This window comes from Leucopleurus acutus (genome assembly GCF_964270905.1).
Source record: "Leucopleurus acutus genome assembly, chromosome: 8".
Lineage (NCBI taxonomy): Eukaryota > Metazoa > Chordata > Mammalia > Artiodactyla > Delphinidae > Leucopleurus > Leucopleurus acutus.
In genome coordinates, this window is record NC_139151.1 from 96,666,260 (window position 1) to 96,689,277 (window position 23,018).

General features: G+C 55.7%; 2 protein-coding genes across 3 annotated transcripts; one reads left to right on the plus strand and one right to left on the minus strand.

Annotated features, from left to right (window-relative positions):
- Positions 1–1,010: 1,010 nt before the first annotated feature.
- SLC39A13 (solute carrier family 39 member 13) lies at positions 1,011–8,320 on the plus strand. The gene is made up of 10 exons (XM_082843761.1): positions 1,011–1,047; positions 2,525–2,833; positions 4,695–4,808; positions 5,113–5,234; positions 5,621–5,725; positions 5,837–5,926; positions 6,715–6,765; positions 7,091–7,223; positions 7,395–7,494; positions 7,588–8,320. The coding sequence occupies exons 2-10, from the start codon at positions 2,533–2,535 to the stop codon at positions 7,661–7,663; spliced, it is 1,092 nt and encodes a 363-aa protein (XP_082699887.1). The 5' UTR covers positions 1,011–1,047; positions 2,525–2,532; the 3' UTR covers positions 7,664–8,320.
- A 2,737-nt stretch (positions 8,321–11,057) lies between these two features.
- On the minus strand, positions 11,058–22,959 carry PSMC3 (proteasome 26S subunit, ATPase 3). Of its 2 annotated transcripts, XM_082844758.1 has the most exons (13): positions 22,879–22,959; positions 16,746–16,823; positions 16,401–16,484; positions 15,653–15,778; positions 15,107–15,211; positions 14,935–14,997; positions 14,530–14,667; positions 13,945–14,088; positions 13,686–13,834; positions 12,709–12,805; positions 12,349–12,494; positions 11,397–11,478; positions 11,058–11,240 (listed from the first exon to the last, which is right to left on the minus strand). In XM_082844758.1, the coding sequence occupies exons 2-13, from the start codon at positions 16,770–16,772 to the stop codon at positions 11,130–11,132; spliced, it is 1,272 nt and encodes a 423-aa protein (XP_082700884.1). In that variant the 5' UTR covers positions 16,773–16,823; positions 22,879–22,959; the 3' UTR covers positions 11,058–11,129. The 2 variants fall into 2 exon arrangements, with proteins under 2 accessions (XP_082700884.1, XP_082700885.1); XM_082844759.1 differs by lacking the exon at positions 22,879–22,959 and having other exon boundaries at positions 16,746–16,837.
- Positions 22,960–23,018: the final 59 nt, after the last annotated feature.

A 23,018-nucleotide genomic window follows, 5' to 3' on the forward strand; every position in this document is an offset into this window, starting at 1 on the left:
CTGAGAAGAATGCAAAGTGTAAATGCCAAGGCAGATTCCCATGACCCTATAAGTGAGAGGTGCTATCACATGCTCTGGGTTCAAGGACACCCAGGTTTGAATCGTGCTTCTGCCATCTGTGCTATTGTGTGACCCAGGGCTAACAGTATCCATCTCAAAGGGACAGACTGAGGATTCAGGGAGACAATACACGCAGAGTGAATGGCACGTCGTAGGTATTCAGTAAATTGCAGTTATAATAATGCTATTGTTTGCTGCCCCAGTCTGAGGTGAGGGAAGCACAGAGCCTTTGCTCCCCCAGGTTTGGGGTTACCAGCAGCAGTGTCAGGCCACCGTGCATTGGACTCCAAAGGGTTACAAGCCCTGGAGACAAAGGCCTGAGGTTCCCAGTGAAAAACCAAAGCATAAAAATAATTCGATGAGTAAGAATAAAATTCCCTCTTCTGAGGTTCCCGGGGCTAGGCCCCTCCCTGCGGCAGGCACTTCCCCTTTCCCTTGCTCATGGAGGAGCCAGGCCGGGCTGACTCAGAGCAGGAGCGCCGCAGCCATCCTCCTACCCAGACCCCGTCCCGGGACGGCGCAGTCTGGCAGCAAAGCGCGCCCCCGTGCGGCCGCGGCTGGGACTGCCTCCCGAGAGAGGAAGCGGCGGGCAGACCCGCAAGCGCGGCCACCCAACTGCTCGCGGTCACCGCGGGGCCGCCGTCTCCGCCCTGCGCAGCCGGACTGTGCTGGGTGCCCGCGGGGCCCCCACTTCCGCCCGACCCTCCCCGCCGTCCCGGGCCCGCCCGAGCGGAAGTGCGCCAGCCTCCCGGGTCCCCCATGGCCTCGAGGCGGAAGCGCTCTCCCACCGCCGCTCCCCACGACCCCGCGGCGTTCGGTGCGTCGGGTTCCGGACGGGTCCCGTGTGACGTGGCCGCACGCTGGGGGCGGCTCCGGGCCGGGGGCCGGGCGGCCAGGCCGGGCGGGGCAGAGCCGGGGCGGGGCGCTGTGCCGCAGCTGGATGGCCGGGGCCGTCCGGAGCGCCTCCGCCGCCGTCGCCGCCGCACGGTGAGTGACCGCCGCACCCCCAGGGCCAGAGCCCCTGACGAGACGGACTCTGCCGATCCCCTTGCCCCCGACCCGGTCTGTCCAGATCAGACCTGGGCCTCTTGCCCAGAGCCCGGGAGTTAAACTTCCTTGGGCTCTCCCCTGTCTCCCCACGCGTCGCTCCCCATCTCTCCCTCTCTCTCCGCCTCCGCATCCGTCTCTGGCTCTTTCATTCTTGGCTCTCCCGCTCTTGCTTCTGCTTTCCCTCTGCTCTCCGATTCTCTCGGTACCCCCTCTCCTGTCCCAAACTTGTCCCCTCCCCTCTCCTGTCCTCAAACTTGTCCCCTGACCCGCCTCTGCCTCCAAGTCCGGCCTGGCGCAGTCCTGCCTTTGGTCCCCAGTGGAGCCCAGAGGGTTTCATCAGGGTCCCGTTAAGGCCTGGAGGTCCTAGACCCGAGCATCTTTTCCAGCTGCTTTCCCTCCCTCCCACTTCCATCAGCAGATGAGGAAACTGAGGCAAGGACATCACTGGCTCAAGGTCACAGCCAGCATGAGGGAGGGCAGACCACATTTAAACCTCATGCCTGAGTTTCCAGGTTGAACTTCCGTCTTGGTTGACTCACATCCAGATCCTGTGATCCGCCTGCTGGGTACACTCTTGCTGCCTGGTGCTCCTGGGCTCCCGCAACATAAGGAGGGTTCTCTGTGCCTCCTCCGTGCCAGGCATGCTCACCTAATAAGCAAGCTCATCTCATTTTCACCACTGTGTGAGGGAGGCAATACTCATCTCCCTGCTACAGACGAGGAGACTGAGGCTCAGAGAAGGGCTCTAGGGACTTGTCCGCAGTCAAGCAGCTGTAAATGCAGAGCACAAAGTCAAGGGCGGGTCTTCAAAGCCTGTGCTCTGCACATCTGTGAGGCAGCTCCTAGCTGAAGAATCCTCTCTTCATTCCCACCTCCTGGCTGTCTCCGTGCCCCAGCGATATTGGACTCATTTCCTAGGAAAAAGCCCTGATGGTCTTGAACTAGCTCAGCTGCTTGGTTTCCCCACCTGCACCTCCTAACATTGCCCCATCAAGCTAGACTGTGCTGGCCGCCATCCCTGGGGGTGTCCTCACTGGGGCGCATCCTGGCAGCGAAGCCTCCCCTGGCAGCCAGACACCCAGCTGGGCCGGGCCTACCGGTGTCTGAGGGGAACCCAGCCAGTGCCTCACCCTGTCATTAAGGAAAGTTTAGCCTCAGGCGGACAGGCTGACACACAGCCTGGAACTGGCTCCCAAGGAAAAAAATGTGTGCTCCTTGGGGGTGGGGTGTGGCGGAGCAGAGCCCTTTTGCTCTGTGCACCCATCATTGGGATCCTCAGAGGCCCTGGGGGAGGCAAGCAGGAGGGCAGGTGCCATGGCCACTGGGAGTGGGGGGAGGGTTAAGATGCCACGTTTCCTAAGCAGGTGTGCGGCCAAGGGTGGCAGCTCACGTAAGTGGCCTTTGTGTTTTTCAGCACGTGGCATGCCTGGATGTCCCTGCCCTGGTTGTGGCATGGCGGGACAGAGGCTCCTCTTCCTCGCTGCTCTTGCCCTGGAGCTCCTGGGAGGGGCTGGGGGTTCCCAGCAGGCCTTCCGGAGCCGGGGGGTGGCAGCGGCCTGTCGCCTGGACAATAAGGAAAGCGAGTCCTGGGGGGCCCTGCTGAGCGGAGAGCGGCTGGACACGTGGATCTGCTCCCTCCTGGGCTCACTCATGGTGGGGCTCAGCGGGGTCTTCCCATTGCTCGTCATTCCCTTGGAGATGGGGACCACGCTGCGCTCAGAAGGTGAGTGACCCTCCTCTGGCACCGAGGGGCAGCCGATGGCGCGGGAAACATGCTGCTGCTCTTCCTGGGAGAGCCGGGTCTCTGGTCCCGAGTGGCAGTGTGTCTGTGGTGGAGGGTGGGGACCCAGCACAATTCCTCACCTTGGTCCAGTGAGCCAGGGTGCGCCGTGCTCATTTGTTCATTCGTTTGTGCATCTTTTTGTTCTGAAAGATGAAAGTCAGCAAACATTCACTGGGAAGCAAGAAACAAGGCTGGAAATCGGATGCTGGGCTGCCTGGGTTCAAATCTTGGCTCTGCCACTTACCAGTTGGGTGGTATTGGGCAAGTTCCTTAACTTCTCTCTGCCTTAAGCTCCCAACCTTAAACATGAGGATAATAATAGTATCTACCTCATAGGTGTTATTGTGACGATTAAATGAACTAACGTCGGCAAAGCACTTAGGAGACGGCCCTGGTGCGGGGACGGGGCTCCATGTTCGCGAGCCAGTGCTGGGCGTCGCGCTGCCTCTCGCTTCAGTCCCTGCTCACAGTGCAAGAGGGCGCTCAGACCCAGAGCCCCTGGGGCGGCCTCACCCAAGAACACGCGAGAGGCTGGTAGCTGGCCTGCCTCTGGAGAGGGGGGCTGGGAGGTGGGTGCAGGCCTGGCAAAGGCTCTTCCTTGGCTGCGCACGTGTCCATAGGTGACATGCTATAATGAAAGCTAAAGAAGATCAGATGGGGAGCTGCTAAAAACGCAGGTGCCTGTCACCCCCACCCAAGAGTATGACATAGTAGGTCTGGACCAGGCCCCGGGAATCTTTGAAATGAGGGTCCCCCAGGGGCTCGTGCTGCCTGCCAGGCTCCAGGAACTGTTCATTCAACAGATGGTTATGAACGCAACTGTGCCAGGCACTGGGCTGAGGGCTGGTGCCCCAGCTGTGAACAGGGCCCTCTTCTGCTGTCTTGGCCTGTGTATCAGTTCAGCCCCTCTCATAGCATCCCTGAGAGGTCCACCTAGGGAGGACTTGGATTATTAGCTCTATTTTACAAATGGGGAAGCACAGGCACAGAGAAGTTCTTGGAGGAGCCCAAGGGCACACAGCCTGGAAGCAGCAGCTTCCCCCTGGGACCCCACCCCACCACCAAGCTGCCTCTTCCTTCTGGGCCTCGGTTTGTCTATCAAACCAAAGGCCCCCTCAGGGCACTTCTAACTCTGGAGGTTGCACGTCTGCACAAGTCCTCAAATCTCTGCCACTTTTCTGAGAGTAACAGTGGCTGAGAAGAGAAACATTCCCACTTCATAAGCACTTGCTATATGTATTGTTGTTTAATTCAGGGGTCCCCGACCCCCGGGCCGCACAGCAGGTGAGCGGTGGGCGAGCGCGCGAAGCTTCATCTGCCGCTCCCCCTCGCTCGCATTACCACCCCCGTCCGTGGGAAAATCGTTTTCCACGAAACCGGTCCCTGTTGCCAAAAAGGTTGGGGACCGCTGGTTTAATTCACACAAGATCCCTATCAGATAGATACAATTGTCCCCAGTTTACAGATGATGAAATTGAGTCCCAGAAGTAATCTGCCCAAGGTTACCAGCTGGTGGGTTGGGGAGCTGGGACCTGTCAGGCTCCCAAGCCCAGTCTCTTAACCCTGAAGCAGTAGTGGCTCCACAGTCGGCCCGCAGGTCGTGGTGTATTCCTGCTCAGCACCAGCCCTTACTGGGACTGAAGGGTTGGGGACCCAGGAAGGCCAGCAGCCCATGTCCAGCCTTCTGGAGACTTGCAGTCTGGTTGGGACCACACTAGGAGCCCAGTAAGCTGGGTGGGGCAGAGGTCAGGCCAGGGGCTCTGGTGCCCCAGCCCCCAGGTCCCACATCTCTGCCTTGTAGCTGGGGCCCGGCGCCTGAAGCAGCTGCTCAGCTTTGCCTTGGGGGGACTCCTGGGCAATGTGTTTCTCCACCTGCTGCCCGAGGCGTGGGCCTACACGTACAGTGCCAGCCCTGGTGAGTGAGACCACAGGCCGGGGGCAGGAGGGTGGCAGGCGATAGGTGGGAACTGGTGCCCATGCCTAGGGATGGCCTAGGCTCTGCCTGCTCTGCAGAATGACTGTGAGGGGGTTCTGGACGTCTGGCAGGGAACTTGTCCTGGTCCCAGTGCCCTGGTCCCTATGGGAGTTGCTGGGGCCCAACTGCCCCACCAGCCAGTCCTGGCACCCTGCCCCTGTCACTGCCCTGGACTAGGTCCCATCCCAAGGAGCCCCCTTCTATGCCCTGGCTTGGCCTGGTGTGTCAGTGCTGCCCCCTGCAGGTGGTGAGGGGCAGAGCCTGCAGCAGCAACAGCAACTGGGACTGTGGGTCATTGCTGGCTTCCTGACCTTCCTGGCGCTGGAGAAGATGTTCTTGGACAGCAAGGAGGAGGAGACTAGCCAGGTGAGCCCAAAACCCCAGAGGCTACACAGGTCAGCCTCTGCTTTGTGGTGGTGCCAGGGCCTGGAGGCCCAAGTTCTGAGTCAAGCCCTGAAAAGAGGGTCTCTTGGCCCTTTCCTGGGAGCTCTGGGAGGCTGGGCCAGCTTGTTTGGAAGGATCTGGGCATCAGCCCCTGCCGTGGCTTGTTCTCATAGACTAAGAGTGAGAGCAGTGCGGGAGGCAGAGGGTCTGCTGGGTTTGGGGGCACCCGGCTGACTGAGCAGCAGAGTCCAGCCAGGTAAAAGGGGTGTTCCCTTTTTATCTGTTCTCCATCTTTCACTCCCTTTCTGTCCACCCTGGCCGAGTGGGGGGCATCTAATGTCACGTCTCCCTCCTTCTCCTGGCCCTAGGCCCCCAGCAAAGACCCTGCAGCTGCGGCCGCGCTCAGTGGAGGGCACCATCTGGCCCAGCCAGCTGCAGGGCCCGGCCTGAGCGCCGTGGTCCGGAACATCAAAGTGAGTGGCCCGCCCAGGGCCCCCTCCTCCTGCAGCCGCCCCACCCCAAGTGGCCGGCCCAACTCAGCCCTGCCTGCCCGGCACAACCCAGCTTTCTCTCCCCTCACCCAGGTCAGTGGCTATCTCAACCTGCTGGCCAACACCATAGACAACTTCACCCACGGGCTGGCTGTGGCTGCCAGCTTCCTTGTGAGCAAGAAGGTGAGTGGGGCTGGGGCAGTGGGACCCAGGCTCTTTGCTGGGAAGGGTGGTGCCTGCGTTAACCAGTGGGCTCTGCCTCCAGAATAGGTCCCCAGGCATCTCCTTGCTCCCTCCATCACAGCACCCTCATCTACGCCTCCCTGCTGCTCTCCTGGACACGGCCTCCTTCTGTCTCCACCACCGACTGGTCTGTTCTTGCTGCGAACACTCCTTGTTGGGATCACAGGCTTCTGCCAGGCTGCTATGCTTGGCCCCTGCCTGCTTCTAGATGCTTCTCCCCCCCCCCCCCACCTCCTCCCTCTGCCCTCTGCGCTTTGGCCCCAGGGTCTGCCTACTCTTGAACTGGCCAACCTCTGTCCCCTCTGGTAGCCTCCAACTCACTGTTGCCTCTGCTTAGAATGTTCTTTCTTCTACTCTTTGAACTGCTAGCTCCTCATCCTTCAGGCTTCAGCTTAAAGTGCACGTTCTCAAGGAGGCCTTTGCTGACCCCTCATCTCAGTTAGGCCCATCATGTCCCATGGCACCCAGTCCATCCTTTCCCCATAGCACCTGTCATGGTGTGTAATCACATGGTTCTTTGTCTGTTTACTCAATCCTTGCCTCTCCACTCCAGGCTGTTAGCTTCTTGGGGGCAGGTTCCTTGTCTGTTTTATTCGCTGCGATATTTCTAGCAGCCAGATGGTACCCAGCCAGGGCACCCAGAGCAGAGTAAATGTTTGTAGAATGAGCGGACAAGTGGGTGCCCTAGCCCTCGGCACAGACCCCACAGACTCCTCCCCTCCCTGCAGATCGGGCTCCTGACCACCATGGCCATCCTCCTGCATGAGATCCCCCATGAGGTGAGTGCCAAAGGGTTCCCATGATCGGCCATGTGGGCGTGGAGCTGGGGGCAGGGATTCGGGGTGGGACTACCCAGCAGTGGTGGGCTTGGGCGGCTGGACCACAGAGGCCTGGAGCTGCTCAGCTACTAGGCTGCAGCCACCGTTTCAGCTGTGCTCCAGCATCCTCGGGACGGGGGGCCCAGCCGATGGGATGCGGGCTGGGGCACGGGGTGGTCCCAGCTACAGGGCGGGTGCAGGGGGCTCGTTGTGTGTGTCCGTGCCTGAGATGCTCAGGGGTCTGGCCCCACTGGGGCCCAGAGTGATCGTCTGGACCTCCCCTCAGGTGAGCGACTTTGCCATCCTGCTCCGGGCCGGCTTTGACCGATGGAGCGCAGCCAAGCTGCAGCTCTCGACGGCCTTGGGGGGCCTGCTGGGCGCCTGCTTCGCCATCTGTACTCAGTCCCCCAAGGGAGTAGGTACGGGCGTGGTGGGTGGTGGCGGTCAGCAGAGGGGCCCCAGACAAAGGGCACAGCTGCCCTGACCCTGGTGTCCAGGCCAGATTCTGCCCCCCATCCACCCCGTGGGAGGGAGTGTAGTACACATGGCTCCCCTGGACTCCCAGCCAGTCAGGGCTTCTCCTGCTGCAGAGGAGACTGTGGCCTGGATCCTGCCCTTCACCTCTGGTGGCTTTCTCTACATCGCCCTGGTGAACGTGCTGCCCGACCTCTTGGAGGAAGATGACCCATGGTGAGCTACCCACTGGCACTGCCATTCGCAGGGCCTCTGTCCCCGGCGTCTCGGCCAGCGCCACCCCCTGAGCCCCTGCCCCTCTCCCCACAGGCGCTCCCTGCAGCAAGTGCTTCTGCTCTGCACGGGCATTGTGGTGATGGTGCTGTTCTCGGTCTTCGTCGAGTAACTGTCCCTGACGCCCCACCCCCTGCACAGCAATAATAGACTCAGATCGACTCTGTGACCGTGTGTGTGTGTGTGTGTGTGTGTGTGTGTGTGTGTGTGTGTGTGTGTGTAGCAGAGAGCGAGCGAGTCCTCCTAACTGACAAGAGGACGGGGTGTGTGTGTGGTGTGCATGTGACCGTGTGCAAGACCGACACTGTGATCCCTTGTGTGCTGGGCCCAGGGCCCGATGCCCATGCCTGCCCCCAGCCACACTGCGGTCTTCTCTCCTTGGCCCCCGTCACCTTGCACCCCCTGGAGTCGGCAGTGAGGAACAGGAACACTGGTCCCAAGCAGAGGCCTCTGCCCACCAGGACGCCAGGAGGAGTGGGAGCAGCCCAAGGAGCCCAGGGCTGCAGGGAGCCCCAGAGCTGTCTCCTGCTGGGGCCTCATGGGTCCCTGGCCTGAGGGAGTGAACCTCTGCACATGCACGCAGCCCTGGGCAGCCAGGAACCGAGGCTGGGGTGCCTCCTCTCTGCTGTGTCCAGTGTTCTGGCCCTTCCTTCACCAGCTCCAAGGCCAAAGAAAGGAGAGGCAGGTGCTCGTGTAGCCCCCAGCGCCACTCAGCACTGACAGTCCTACCCCTCCCAGCATGGAGCCGGGAGATGCTTTCTAAGACCTTTTCCCCGCGGCTGCTTGCCCTGGCCCAGCTTCTGTTCCCCCAGGGAATGCTCCCTGGCAACGCCCGCGGCTCTGCCACCTCCAGCTGCCAAACAGCAGCCAGCAGGGCAGCGAGCAGCCCCGGGCCAGAGGCTTCCCAGTCGGCTCAGGGGTGCTCGTGCCAGCACAGGGTCCAGGCAGACACTCGGAGGGCAGGAAGAGGGAGCAGCGGCTGCCACCACCCCACCCCCCGCCCCGCCCCCGCCCCCGGCGCGGGCCCCTTTTCCTGTCCCACTGTGGGTGGGGCTCGGCGGGGGTGGCGAGGGCTGCACACTGTCAGCACTCAGGAATGTGCTCTGGGGATGCTGAAGCCATAATCCCCAGCTATTTCCCTTGGCTGATGCCCAGGTACTCAGCTGGCCCACTCCACAGCCAGGCTCCAGCCCTGCTACTTGACCGTGGGCGTCTTGAGAAGTAGCCATCGAGAGGGTCTGAATGGTTTTACAGCAGCTTTGCTGTGGTTCCATTTGTATCTGTAAATACCTGTTCCATAGATGAGATGCAAATAAATATACACAAACCGGCTGCCTCTGTTCTGCGTCCCAGAGCCCATGGTCAAGCAGGGCTTTTCCGGCCACCCCGTGCTCCGGCCAGTTTGGCTGCTCTGTGGGCCCAGCTCCCGCAGGCCGCCCAGCTGGCTGGTCTCCATCATCATCCCCACCCTCTGGGCCTCCTGCTTCGTCTCTGAGCTGTTACTTTTGGGGTGCTTCTCACAACAGGGTATACATTTCATGTTCCCCTGGTTTATTTTGTTGTTAGCTTTTTATGCCACTAAAACAAGCCTGGCTCTAGGCCATTATAGCCCGCATCACCCCCAAGGGTGGTGTCCTCATAGACTTACGAACCAAGGGCTTTTACCTGGCCTGCCCCCTGAGTAATTTTAACCACGGAAGGGAGCTCCATCCACAAAGTCATCTCCAGGTTTGGCCTCTATGAAATAAGTTATTTTTCATTAAAAAGAAAGAAAAAGGAAAAATGAGATCTTTATTCTAAACCATACCCTCACCGCCAGTGAATATGCTGAGAATGAAGACAGCATCAGGCCCAGGGGGAGCTGCTTCCCCAGTGCTGCTAGGAGAGAGCAGAAGGGGGAAGTGGAGTCCCACTTCCTCTCCTACCTTCAGCAGGCTGTTGGCGGACAGCGTGTCTGCGCCACATCACGGAGGCTGTGAAGCCCAGATGGGCTGTATCCTCAGCTGGGAGTGCCTGACTCAGTATTTTCAGCAAAAAGGGCTCTGCTTCACCTGATTGTGACACGCCCAGGACCTGGTGGCCTGACAGAAGCGAGGAAGGAACCCAGGGCTGTCCTGGCAGTCCCTGCCTCCCCTGAGCAGGCCCTGGGGCTCCTCGTGTGTTGGGTGACAGTTGCACGTGCAGTCATGGCACTCTGCCCGCTGAAGGAGGCAGTGGGGCCCCATTTATAAATGAGGACCCCAAGGTCAGGGGTGAGGGTGGTGCTCGCAGCTTCACGCAGGTGGGCGCGGGGGGTCGGGGTGAGAGATGCAGGAGCGGGGGCAGCTAAGCCCAGGACAGGGCCAGAACAAGAGCACTTCCGAGGCTGTGCTGGGGCTTCTCCGGGGGATGGGAAGTCAGTGGGATCACCAAGGAGAGCGCAATGGGGGTGCACCCTGACACTCAGGATGGCGGCTTGGAGGCGGTGGGACTAGAGAGAGGGGAACTCCAGACAGGCCGGCAGTCAGTAGCTCTGTGACTGTGGGCATGTCCCTTCAGGGGAGGTAATGGGAAAAGGAGGGTAAAGGGCTTCTGCCAGGGGGCAAGTGAGAGCTGATGGAGAGTTCTAAAGGGCTGCTGCTTTGAAAGGCCATTCAGGGGGTAGTTAAAGCTGCTAAGACAGCACAACATAAACCAGGCTTTATTCTTAGTCCTGGGTTTGAAGCCTAGCTATGCCATCTAAGAGTTGTGCAATCCTGGCCCAGTTGCTCGAAATGCATCTCTAAAGCGGGGCTACCCTATTGGTAGTTGCTGTGATTAACTAGATAAAACCATGCACACGACCTGCATAGCATGTGGCTCAGGGTGAGCGCTCAGTGAACGGTGAACCACGAGGTCAGGTTCCAGGTCGGGGAGCTGGAAGGCTGGTAGACAGAAGAGGACCACCAAGATGGTAAAGGAAACTGACGGGATGTGGGGCTGACGGCAGAACTGGGGGTGGGAGAGAACACAGCATGACCACGCTTAGGCCTAGAAGGGCTCTCGGAGTAGATCCTGCTCAACATTGATTTTCCAGCCAGAGGAAACGGGCCAACAGCTAAAAGGAACGTGTAGAGAAACAGGAGGCTTGGGGGCCAGGAAACAAGGGAGCAAAGACCCAGAGCCAGGGCTTTATAAGGAAGCGAGGCCTAGGGCCAGAGCACCAAAATTCAAAAAAGAAGGAAAAACTAGTCTGGCTTCCCTTCAGGCCCCTCATACTAGAGCTGCAGCACCACAGGCCTCAAAAGCTCAGAGAGGCGGGTCAGGGAGTGTGGAGAGAGCGGTCTGGAGGGACATGATGGGGGAGGCAGAAGACCCCGGGGAACAGCTGTGGCACACGCCCACCCCTCCAAGAGGGCCTCACCCCGACAAGGCGTTTGAGGCCCTCGGCTGTCTCGGGTAGGAGCACCTGGGGAAGGGGCCTCCTGCATCTGCCCCCACTCCTCTACCCAGAGCCCAGGGAAGGCGAGCCAGACAGGTGGTGGCAGGAACCTGAAACCATCCTTTATTACGAATTTTAACCAGCAAGAGGCCAGAGAACAGGTGTGGCAGGTGACCCCTTAGGCGTAGTACTGCAGGTTGGCTTTCTTCTTGGCCTGTACCTCCAGGATGCCCTCCATGTAGTCCTCGTGGGTGAGCTCTGTGGCGCCCCTGCGCAGCGCGATCATGCCCTGCAGCCAGGACAGACAGGCTCTAGGGTGCCTCCCCAGACCCCCAGCCCGGCTCCCAGAGGCCTCCACCTTCTCAGCCTCTTCCCCTCAGCAGCCCCCAGCAGCCTGCCCAGGGGAGGAGGCACAAAGCGCCCAGCCGCTCGGCCCACCACTCACCGCCTCCACACACACGGCCTTGCACTGGGCCCCGTTGAAGTCGTCTGTACAGCGGGCCAGCTCCTCGTAGTTCACGTCAGGGCTGGGAGGTAGGGAGGTATCACAGGGTTCAGCCACTTACGGGAGTGGGTGGGGGAGCCCACGTCCTCCCACGTGCCTCCGTCAAGCAGCGAGGTCAACTCGCCGCCATCACGGGCGACTCCCTTCCCCACTGTACCTTGTTCTCTTCTCCACACAAGGGGGAGAGGAACGCAGGTAGGTCAAAGCAGATTAGACCAAGCTATTCCTAGTGTCTCCTGGGCGCTAGCATTCTAGAAGCCTGCACCTGAGACTCGGGAATTCAGCCTGAGGCAGGGGAACAGGAGGTTGTGGAGACAGAAGAGCCATCTCTCTGTCTCCCCAGCAGCGCGGGCCCTGCATCAGCACAGCACTGCTGCTGCCACTTACTGATCTCATGCGCAAGTACTGCACTTGACATTGCTGCAACCCCGTGAGGTCGGAGCCCTTATCCCCAAGTCCCAGATAAGAAAACTGAGGCTTAGAGAGGTCACGCCACCTGCTGATGGTCACACAGATCTGAACCCAGGTCCACCTGGCCCCTGGCAGGACTGCCCTGGGCCATGCTGGGCTGCGTTCATCTGCTGGGGCAGGGGTGGCCAGGAAACAGGGCCTCCAGCCTGCACACCTTCCGACCATGGGGGAGGGCTGTGTCGGGGGGTGTGCAGGTGGGCCCGAAGGAGCAGAGCACCTTCAGTTGGGGCCTGGGCCCCAGCACGATTCTCTGTCGGGCACCTGGGGAGAAATGGAGGCCAGCGTGTGGAACAGTGCTCGGTGTGAAAGGGACATGGAGAGGGGGAGAAGCTAGGCCTGGGGAAGGTCAGTACAAAGAGGACAGAGACAGCTCTGCTGCTGCCCCTTCAGGTCTCAGCGCCTTGCTCGTGTCTTTGCCCACCTGACATTCATCTTTCGGGAGTGGATCTGCATGATTCTGGCCCGGGCCTCCTCGTTGGGCATCGGGAACTCGATCTTGCGGTCCAGGCGGCCTGAGCGGAGCAGGGCAGGGTCCAGGATGTCCACCCTGTTAGTGGCTGCAATTACCTGAGCAACAGGAGAAGCAGAAACTTGAAGGGTTCACAGACAGGCAACAGTCATGGCCACGACGGGCAAAGAGGTAGCTCAGGGTCCATATGAAACGGCAGGGAATATTCAACACCGACCCCAATTCTAATTCTAGCTCCATCAGCTAGATGACAGAGAAGATCCCCTGACCTCTAAGCCCCACGTTCTTCACCTGTGAAGTGACAATACTCACCTTCACTTGGGTGTTCGGCTGGAACCCGTCCAGCTGGTTCAGAAGCTCCAGCATCGTCCTCTGCACCTCCCGGTCCCCGGCCTTCTCACTGTCAAAGCTGGGGCACACAGGAGGTCCAACACACTGGTGAGGACACAGCTCAGGGAGAGCCCTCCTCTCCTCTACCACCAGAAGCCCAACCCAACCCATCCAGGGCAGGGAAAAGTCTCACTCAACTTGGGGCCCCCCAGCCCAGGGACCAGCACAGAAATGGTGTCAGGGACTGGAGAAGCTCCTGGGATCAGGTGCTGGGCTTAAGATAAAACAGTGAGCGAAATCCACTGCCTGGCCTATGCCCCTAATGAATGTGTCATCATATCTAAGCTAAAACTTAGAAATACAAAGGTCTGGCCCAGACTTGGCACGTGACAGGGAGCCCAGGCAAGCGTCCCTGAGGAAGTGTCCCCTCAGGCTGAGATCTGAAGGCTGCAAACACATCGGCTGGGCAACCAGCCAATGGAGAACAGGGGAAAAAGAAAAGCACATTCCAGAGAGGAAAGAGCAGGTGCAAAATCTCTCCCACCAGACTGGGCCTGCAAACTGAGGGGACACTGTGGAGGGAGTCCAGAGGCAAGGGGAAGGCAGGGACAGGATGAAGCTGGAGGGGAGCAGGGGCAGCCACGCGGGGGCCTTGCAGGCCACGGCAAGCCCAGCATTTATCCCAAGAAGCAATGGGGAGGCCCAGGAAGGAAAAGCAGGATCTGTTTGCGTGAGGGACTGTGGGTGCAGCTGAGTGAAGTTGTGAAAGGAACATGCTGGTAGCTGTGAGGAGAAAGGATGGTCAGGGGAAAAGAAACGAAGCAGGGAGGCTACTTAGAAGAGAACTTAAGAAGTACAACCACAAGAACAGAGCCTCCACCATCCCGGGGGAGGAGGGAACAGGGTGGGAGAGCTGGAATTGGCAACAACCCCCTAGGTGGCACTCAGCACCCCCTCACCGCTTGGTGCCGATGGCGTCCAGCTCATCGATGAAGATGATGGATGGAGCCTTCTCCTTGGCCAGGGCAAAGGCATCCCGGACTAGCTTGGCACCGTCCCCAATGAACATCTGCACCAGCTGGGGGCCAGCCAGCTTCAGGAAGGTGGCCTGGGGCGGGGGTGGGGTTGACAGATCAGGCCAAAGGCGCGATGAGAAGCCCCTTCGATCTGAGCCCATTGGCAGAGCTTTGGCCTCCTCATCCCTCCCAAAGCACTCACCTTGGTCTGTGCAGCACAGGCCCGGGCCAGCAGGGTCTTCCCCGTACCTGGGGGCCCGTACATTAGCACCCCCTTTGGAGGCTGGATCCCTAAGTTCTCAAACTTCTCCTTGTGGTTCATTGGCAGGACGATGGCCTCCACCAGCTGCCAGGAAGAAGTCCTGGGTGAGGACAGTGAAGCCCTGTGGGCTCCTACAGTCCAACCCTGAATAGCTTCAACCCCTACCTGTAACCCTCCTACTCCAATTCAGAGACACTGCCCTCTCCTTCCCCCACATCCAGAGGACACAGAATGCTCGCTCCCACCACGGCTGGCTCTGGACTCCCCGGGAACAGATGGATGTGGCAGAAAAGACACTGGGCCAAGAAAAAGGAGCCTGAGTTCCAGTCCTGGCTCTGGCCCTAACCTTCTGTGATCCTGGGCAAGTCATTCAGTTCAGGAGATCTCAGTCTCCTAAACTGTTACATGGTCTCCTCCTTGCCTCCCTAGGATGCTATGAGGATAAGAGGCACACTGGGGGAAAGTGCTCTGGTCACTGAAGTAGAGAAATACAAAAGGCTGGTGAGGCTGCCATGTCTCCTTCACCTCCTGAATCTGCTTATCCAGGCCCCCGATGTCACTGTATTGCTCTGTGGGCCTCTCGTCCACCTCCATGGCCTTCACCCGCGAGTCGTACTCTGTGGGCAGGGTCTCCAGGATCAGATAGGAGTCTTTGTTCACACCCTGGGGACACAGCACAAAGACTTCAGAGTTGTCTCAGCTCAAGGCCTACCTAAGTGGCTGGGTGACAGTTGTCTACAGAATGAAAGGCAAGATAGGAGAGTGGGCAACACAAGAATCAAAGAGCAGGCAGACATGCTCTCAGACTCTGCAGGCTGCTCTGCAGACATTCAGGACCAACAATGACCTGGGCCTGGGGCAGGGGGTCAGCTAATCAGTGGGAGAAACCTCGCTGGAAAAGCCCTGCCTGGGCTCAGGGACACCACTCACCACCAGGTCTCCTGGCTTCAGCTTTTCAGCATCCACCAACCCAATCACAGGCAGGAAGTATGTCTGTAGGGAAGATTCCAGGTGCAGCCTCAGTTACTGCCCTTAGTAAGGCTCCCTGTCCCACATCCACCCCTCACCCTCCTCAGTTCTCCTATGGCTGGGCCAGCCTCACCTGTCGTGTAGAGGTTTTGATCACTGCACACTTGCCCTTCCTCTGGGAATCCAGGTCAATATTGGCACCATCTTCCTCTTGATCGTTGGGATCAACATCTAGGAGCTGGGAAAGGAAAAAGCTCAGATCAAGCCCAGCTCAGTTCCTTGAACTCTCCAGAAGCCAGTGCTTCTGAGGCTGCGACAATCTCAACACTGGCAGGGCTGGCCGTCCCTACCTCACTCCGCAGACTAGCCCTGAGCCCAGCAAAGGTGTGGTTAATAAACCAGATTAGTAAGATCTCTGCTCAGGTGTTGCTTCTCTGCAGAACTCATGTACCCCCAGGGAAAAATAACCAGTAGAAAAGGAAACATGCGAGGCTTCCAAGGCTTTTTCAGGCCCTATATATCTCCCTGGAAATGCACACTGGAGTGGAAACCCTAGGAGGTTTAGCTCTTACATGCAGTTTAGGCCTCAAAACACCCACCCACTCTTTCCCCAGTGGGCCCATCACAGGCTGTCCCAAGCCCCACTGACCCCTCTCTTCCCCTCCACATACACACACACCTCGATGACGTTGGAGACCAGGTACGGCAGAGTCTTGTTCACTTTGATTTTCTCACTGTTCTCTTTGATTTTGTCCTTCATGGCTTGGAGCTCGTGGGTGACTCGCAACACTTCGCTCTTCATGATCTGGGATGAGGGTGATTGGAGGCAAATATTCAGCTTTAGCTCAGCTTATCCTAGGGCCTTGTAATTGGTGAGCCTTATCCAGGCTGCCTGGGGGACCCTCCAGCCCCCCTTCACTCAGCTCTAAGGCTCTCTGAATGCTCAGCGCCTGTGTCCACAACCAGCAGAGGTCAGAACAGGAGACCAGTGTGGAAACCTCCTGGTGAAGTATTAGTTGTACTAAAGGGAAAAGAGCAAGACTTTGAGTCACGCAAACAGATTTTAGGTTCTGCCTTTGTTACAGGCTGCGTACTTCACCACAGTAAAACAAACAAAAACTCTCTGAGCCTCAGTTTCCTCATCTGTAAAATGGGGATTTCCTAAAAGGATTCTTGAGAGGAATACTTAAAGACCTTGCTGGGAAAGGCAGTCTGATGATTCCTTCTCTCAGGCCTGGTTTCCCATCACCCTGTCCCTCTTCTGGTCCCTTTTAAAGCTTAGTTTTCTTTTTTCCTGGTCCGAGAAGGAAACCGCGGTCCCCACGCCTCGCCTAGAGAGGCCGAGAACGACGTGAGCGAGGCAGGTGGATCACCAGTGCCTGCTGTGTGCGGGGCTTCACTGCCTGACATAGGGGCTGTGCGCCCACCTTGATTTCACTGTCCAGCAGCCGTGTGCGCTGGATGATCTCTTCTGTGGACATCTTGAGTACCTCCTCCCCGATTCCATCTTGCTGTGCAAAACAAATTCGTCTTTCTTAAAGTCAGGTTAGTTAACTCAGGACTGCGAGTAAGCCCACTCACAGCCTCAGTTAGCCCACTCCCCGCCCATAAAACCAGAATGGAGGAGTCGGGACGCCTGCCCACATCCCAAGCGGTACCAACCCCGGGACCGGGCTAGACCTTGAAACCCCCCCAGCCACCGCCTCCGCTTCCGCCACGTGCGTCTCTCCACTGGCCCCAGCTCCAGAGCCCCCAGCTCTCCCGGCGCGCACCTCAGCCTCATCCCACACGGTCGCCATCTTCTCCTGCCGAGTCACTGGCCTCTCGACTTTCGGCAGCAGATTCACCCCCTGCAGGAGAAGGCCGAAGATCAGACTGGGCAGTAGCCGGGGCGAAAGGTTATTATTATCTCTCCTCACGCCTGCTCTTGATTGGTGCCAGACTCCTTCTCCAAGTCCTGACTCTTGACGAAATTAGCTTGGGCCAGTTGCCACGGCGAAACTGCTTCTCCGAATTAAAAGATGAAGCCGAGACCACAGGACCCGCCCCCACGGCTCCTGAAATGTTCTCGCCCCAGTCCTGTTGATGCCGGAGCGAGAGGCGAATTCGCTATTGGCTGGCACGAGCAGTGGGGCGGGGCCTGGATAACAAATGAAAAGGAGAGGGAGAAAATACGAGAGCGCCCCGCAGGGCCCTTGGGAAATGTAGTCCTAATCTGGTGGGTAACTGAAAGGGTGCTTTTTTTTTTTCTTTTTTTTTGGTGGTGGTACGCGGGCCTCTCACCGTTGTGGCCTCTCCCGTTGCGGAGCACAGGCTCTGGACGCGCAGGCTCAGCGGCCATGGCTCACGGGCCCAGCCGCTCCACGGCATGTGGGATCTTCGCGGACCGGGGCACGAACCCGTGTTCCCTGCATCGGCAAGTGGACTCTCAACCACTGCGCCACCAGGGAAGCTCTGAAAAGGTGCTTTTGAAGGGGGTTTTCAACCTCAAAATCTGGCCCAGTTAGGAATTAGGGGATTCCCCAAAGTGGGTGGGCCTCGTCCAATCAGTTGAAGGCCTGAATAGAACAAAAACCTGACCATCCCCTTAGATAGAGGGACCTTCTCCTGCCTGACGGCCTTGAGCTGGGACATGGCTCTTTTCCAGACTTGGGACTTGAACTGAAATATCATCTTTTTTTTTTGATGTTGGGGGTAGGAGTTTATTAATTAATTAATTAATTTTTGCTGTGTTGGGTCTTCGTTTCTGCGTGAGGGCTTTCTCTAGTTGTGGCAAGCGGGGGCCATCGCGGTGCACGGGCCTGTCACTATTGCGGCCTCTTGTTGCGGAGCACAGGCTCCAGACGCGCAGGCTCAGTAGTTGTGGCTCACGGGCCTAGTTGCTCCACGGCATGTGGGATCCTCCCAGACCAGGGCTCAAACCCGTGTCCCCTGCATTAGTAGGCAGATTCTCAACCACTGAGCCACCAGGAAAGCCCTGAAATATCATCTCTTATAGGGTTTTGTGTCTGCTAGCTTTCAGACTAGAATTTACACCATCAGCTCTACTGGTTCTCAGCCCTTCTGATTCAGACTGGAACTAAATCATCAGCATTCCTGGGTTTCCAGTTTGCCAATTTACCCTACAGACCATGGAGATTTCCCAACTCCATAATTGTGTAAGCCAATTCCTTATAATAAATCTCTTTATATATATATAATATATGACTGCTATTGGATCTGGAGAACCCTGATGAATATACCTCTTAGAATCTGTTATTGTGAAAAATGTTAAATATATTAAAAAGTTGAAAGAATAGACGATGAGTACCTGTATATCTTTCACCTAGATTCACTAATTGATTACATTTTGCATTTGCTTTTGCTCTGTTTGTGTATGTGTGTTTTTCTGGACCATTTCAAAGTAAGTTGAAGACATCATGACACTTCACCTCTAATATTTCAGCTTGTGTCTCCTAAGAGTAAAGACCTTCTAATATGTAACTACAACACATTATAGCGTAGTATATTGTCATACCTAAAGAATTTAATATTGATGCAGTAATATCTAATATATAATCCATATTAAAATTTCTCCAGTCATCTCCAAAACATCCCTTACAGCCTTTAAAAAAAAATCCTGGGCTTCCCTGGTGGCAGGGGACACGGGTTCATGCCCCGGTCCAGGAAGATCCCACATGCCGCGGAGCGGCTGGGCCCGTGAGCCATGGCCACTGAGCCTGCGCGTCCAGAGCCTGTGCTCCACAACGGGAGAGGCCACAGCAGTGAGAGGCCCGCGTACCGCAAAAAATAAAAATAAAATAAAATTAAATTAAATTTTAAAAAATCCTGTATCAAGTCAAGGATCATACATGGCATTCAGTTGTCAGGTCTCTTTAGCCTCCTTTAGTCTGGAACAGTCCCCCAACCTTTTCTGGTCTTTCATGACATCAACATTTTTGAAGCATCCAGGCCAGTTGTCTTGTGTAGTCTGTTCTCAACACAGCAACCAAAGGAATTATTTTAAAGCCTCATCAGATCATGTCACTCCTCTGCTCAAAACCCTGCAGCAGCTGCGAGACTCAGAGTAAAAGCCAAGGTCTCTACAACGGCCCCAGATCCCTACAAAGGCCCAGGGCCCTGCAGGTTTTTGCTCTCCCACGATTTTCTCCGGGACCTCGACTCCCACTCCTTCCCTCCCTGCTCACAGTTACAGGGCTCCTTGCTGCTCCGTAACCAGGCCAGGCCAGCTCCTATCTTGGACTCTGTTCCATTCTCCTGGAATGTTCTTTCCAGGATATTTTCTTGCTTCACTCCCTTACCTTTGCTCCTTCAAGTCTTTGCTCAAATACCTCCTTCTCATCCAGACCCACACTCACAGCCTTTTAATGCTGCAGCCTGCCCTGCTGGGTCCTTCCTGTCCCCACACTCCTCAACCCCTTACCCTGTGCTGCTCTTTTTTTTTTTTTTTTTTTGCGATACGCGGGCCTCTCACTGTTGTGGCCTCTCCCGTTGCGGAGCACAGGCTCCGGACGCGCAGACTCAGCGGCCATGGCTCATGGGCCTAGCCACTCTGCGGCATGTGGGACCTTCCCGGACCGGGGCACGAACCCGTGTCCCCTGCATCGGCAGGCGGACTCTCAACCACTGCACCACCAGGGAAGCCCAAAAACTCCACTTTTTTTTTTTTCTCTTGGCCGCACCAAGCATGTGGGATCTTAGCTCCCCAACCAGGGATCGAACCCGTTCCCCCTGCATTGGGAGAACAGAGTCTTAACCACTGGACCACCAAGGAAGTCTGCTCTTTTTTTTTTTAATTATATATTTTTAGTTTGAAAATAATCTCAAACCTAAAGAAAAGTTGCAAATACAGTGCAAATAATTTTTTTTCTTGCATCATTTGTGGGAAAATTGCTGATGGGATACCACATCACCTCAAATACTTTGGTGGGAATTTCCTACAATCCAGGACATTTTCATACTTAAGCACAATACAACCTTCAATATCAGGAAGTTAACCTTGATATGTTTCTACCATTTAATCCTCAGACTGCATTCAAATTCCACCAACTGTCCCAATAATGTCCTTCATAGCATTAAAGGACATACTGATTGTGGACTTGGATCCAGTCCAGAATTAAGACCAGAATTAGGCATTGTATTTAGTTGTAGTTCTTTAGTTTCTTTCAATCTGGAATTGTTTCTCAGTCTTTCCTTGGCTTCATAACCTTGACACTTTTGAAGATTACAGTTACTCTGTAGAATATTTCTAAATTTGTGTTTATCTGGTGTTTCCTCATGATTTTACATTCAGGTGATTCATCTTTGCAGGAATAGAGATACTGAGTTTCTCACTCCATTCATTCAGGTAGCAGTTGATTTCATTTTGTCCCATTACTGGAGATGTTAACCTTTCTCACTTGATTAATCTCATATCTGCAAACCTTCTCCACTATGAGGTTAATTGTTTTCCCCTTGAAATTAATAACTATTTTGTGGGGAAGTACTTTGGAACTATGTAACTATCCCATTCTTCTTCATCAAATTTTTAATTTATTCATTTATTTATTTACATCAGTATGGATTCTTGTTTTATCCAATAAATCATTGCTATGGACTGAATGTTTGTATCCCCACCTCCAAATTCATATGCTGAAGGTTTAACCCTCAATGTAAGGTATTTGGAGATGGGATCTTTGGGAGGTAATTAGGGTTCAATTAGGTCATGAGGGTGGGGACCTCATGATGGGATTAGTGACCTGATAAGAAGAGGAAGAGAGGAAGATCTTGCTCTCTCCCTCTCTATACATAAGCACAGAGAAAACGCCATGTAAGCGCACAGTGAGAAAGTGGCTGTCTGCAAGCCAGGAAGAGGGCCTCACCAGGAACCAACCCTGCTGGCACCTTGATCTTGTACTTCCAATCTCCAAAACTGTGAGAAAATAAATTTCAGTTGTTTTAGCCACCCAATGTATGGTATTGTGTTATGGCAGCCTGAGCTGATTAAGACAGTCATTATTAATGGGCCAGTGGGAGCCCATTCATTCTGGCTCCTGTGACCTTTTGGGTTATCTTCATCATTCTTTCAGCTTTCTTTGCTTTCTGACATAAGATATTCCAGGTTCATCTTGTAATTTCCCTGGTCCAGGCCTAGAATCAGCCATTTCTCCAAAGAGTCTTGGTTCTATTAGTGGAACATGGTATTTAGAAGCCAATATCTGGGCGCTAGATGTGCTCATTGCTCCTGGCATGTCACTCCCAGGCACGAGTGTTTGTGCACACACACACACACACACACACACACACACATTTGTAACTATATTTATTTCTCTATTAATCTATATATTTAGAAATCCAATAGTTCACACTAATCTCTACAATTCCAATTCAATATGACTGGGTCCCTTTGGTTTTCTTCCTTTCCTTATTTGTAACTCTCTTCTTCAATAGTGACCTGTCACCCATTACCTTTAATATGTTTACGTATTTGATCAACTCTTCTATGTAATCAAATTCTCATTGCCACTCCCTTCCAGGCACAGATCCTTCTTCAATCCATCTTTGTTCAAATGCCCCATGTGCATGCCCTATTTGCTCTACTCAAGCTCTAACAGGGAATTCCCTGGTAGTCCAGTGGTAAGGACTCTGCACTTTCACTGCTGAGGGTGCGGGTTCGCTCCCTCGTCAGGGAACTAGGATCCCACAAGCCACATGGCTTGGCCAAAAAGTTAAAAAAAAAAAGAAAGAAAGAAAGCTCTGACACCTCACACCCAACCTTCTCCCACTTGGGTTTCTCCTTAGCCCACTTAGGCCCCAACAGCCCATGCCAGCTGCCCACCTTACCTGACTTGGTCTCTGACACTCTGCACTGGACCATATTCCACCCACCACCACCACGTGGATGCTCTCCTCACTTTGCTCAGGCGCCTATGCTAGGCCTTTCTCCTCCAGGGTGTCCTCATCACCCTGCTCTGACTCTGACACACCACACCAGGCTGCCCTGTGCATAGCTGCCCTCCTTGCCCTGTTCAGGCTCCAGCTCCCAGACTGCCCATCTGCATGGATGTCTTCCTCACCTTTCTTGGCCCCAATACACAGCACCAGGCCTTGTCCTCATGTGAACTCCTTTCTCCCTTTACTTGGGCTCTTACACTTCAGGATGAGGCACCCGTGTGTATGGGGACCCTTCTCTCTCCACACAGGCTCTACCTCCCCACACTGGGGCTTCCCTTGTGTGGACACTCTCCTCACCTAGTTAGGCTCTGATATCCCACACCAGGCCACCCCTCCACATGGATGCCTGTCTTGCTCTGTCCCACCTAATGGTTTTAGGACTGACAAGAAGAGAAGGGAATGAAGATGAGGAAGAAGAATGCTGCTCTATTCTTTATTGTTCCAAAGCACTTATCACTTTTATATTAGTCTGCTAGTTTCTGCCATTAGTTTCACAATAACAAAATACCACAGACTGGGTGGCTTAAACAACAGAAATGTATTTCCTCACAGTTCTGGTGGCTGGGAGGTCCAACATCAAGGTGCCAGGAAAGCAGGTTTCTGGTGAGGCCTCTCTTCCTGGCTTGCAGATGGTTGCAGTAAGACTGTGTCCTCAGACAGTCTTTTCTCTGTGCAGCACAGAGAGAGAGAGAGAGCTCTCTGGTGTTTCCCCCTCTTCTTATGAGGACACCAGTCCTAACGGATTAGGGCCCCATCCTCATGACCTCATTTAACCCTAATTACCTCCTTAAAGGCCCTGTCTCCTGATATAGTCATGCTGGGGGTTAGGGCTTCAACACATGAATCTGGGGGACACAATTCCTTCCATAACACCTTTCTAACAGGCTTTCTACCTTGCTGGTTTACTATGTTTACTGTTCATCACATCTTCCTCTCCAGCCTTGCATGTCAGCATTTAAGGGTGCTCCTCACCTGCAGGATCTTGCCTCTGGCTCACGGTGGCAGCCCCCAAACCTGGAAGGGCAGCTGGAGGAACTCCTACATATGGGCACAGAGACACGTTTGTCTGAGGAAGCTCACGTGGGGAGCCTCACTCCCACTCTACTCCACCC

What these genes read in the sequence shown, in the direction of transcription:
- SLC39A13 (XM_082843761.1), top strand. Translation starts at nt 2,533, where the DNA reads ATGCCTGGATGTCCCTGCCCTGGTTGTGGCATGGCGGGACAGAGGCTC. An exon ending in GACCACGCTGCGCTCAGAAG is followed by an intron (nt 2,834 to 4,694) that starts GTGAGTGACCCT and finishes TCTGCCTTGTAG; the next exon opens with CTGGGGCCCGGCGCCTGAAG. An exon ending in TTGGAGGAAGATGACCCATG is followed by an intron (nt 7,495 to 7,587) that starts GTGAGCTACCCA and finishes CTCTCCCCACAG; the next exon opens with GCGCTCCCTGCAGCAAGTGC.
- PSMC3 (XM_082844758.1), bottom strand. Translation starts at nt 16,772, where the DNA reads ATGGCGACCGTGTGGGATGAGGCTGAG. An exon ending in TGCTGGACAGTGAAATCAAG is followed by an intron (nt 15,779 to 16,400) that starts GTGGGCGCACAG and finishes CCCTCATCCCAG; the next exon opens with ATCATGAAGAGCGAAGTGTT. An exon ending in TGAAGCCAGGAGACCTGGTG is followed by an intron (nt 14,668 to 14,934) that starts GTGAGTGGTGTC and finishes CTGTGTCCCCAG; the next exon opens with GGTGTGAACAAAGACTCCTA.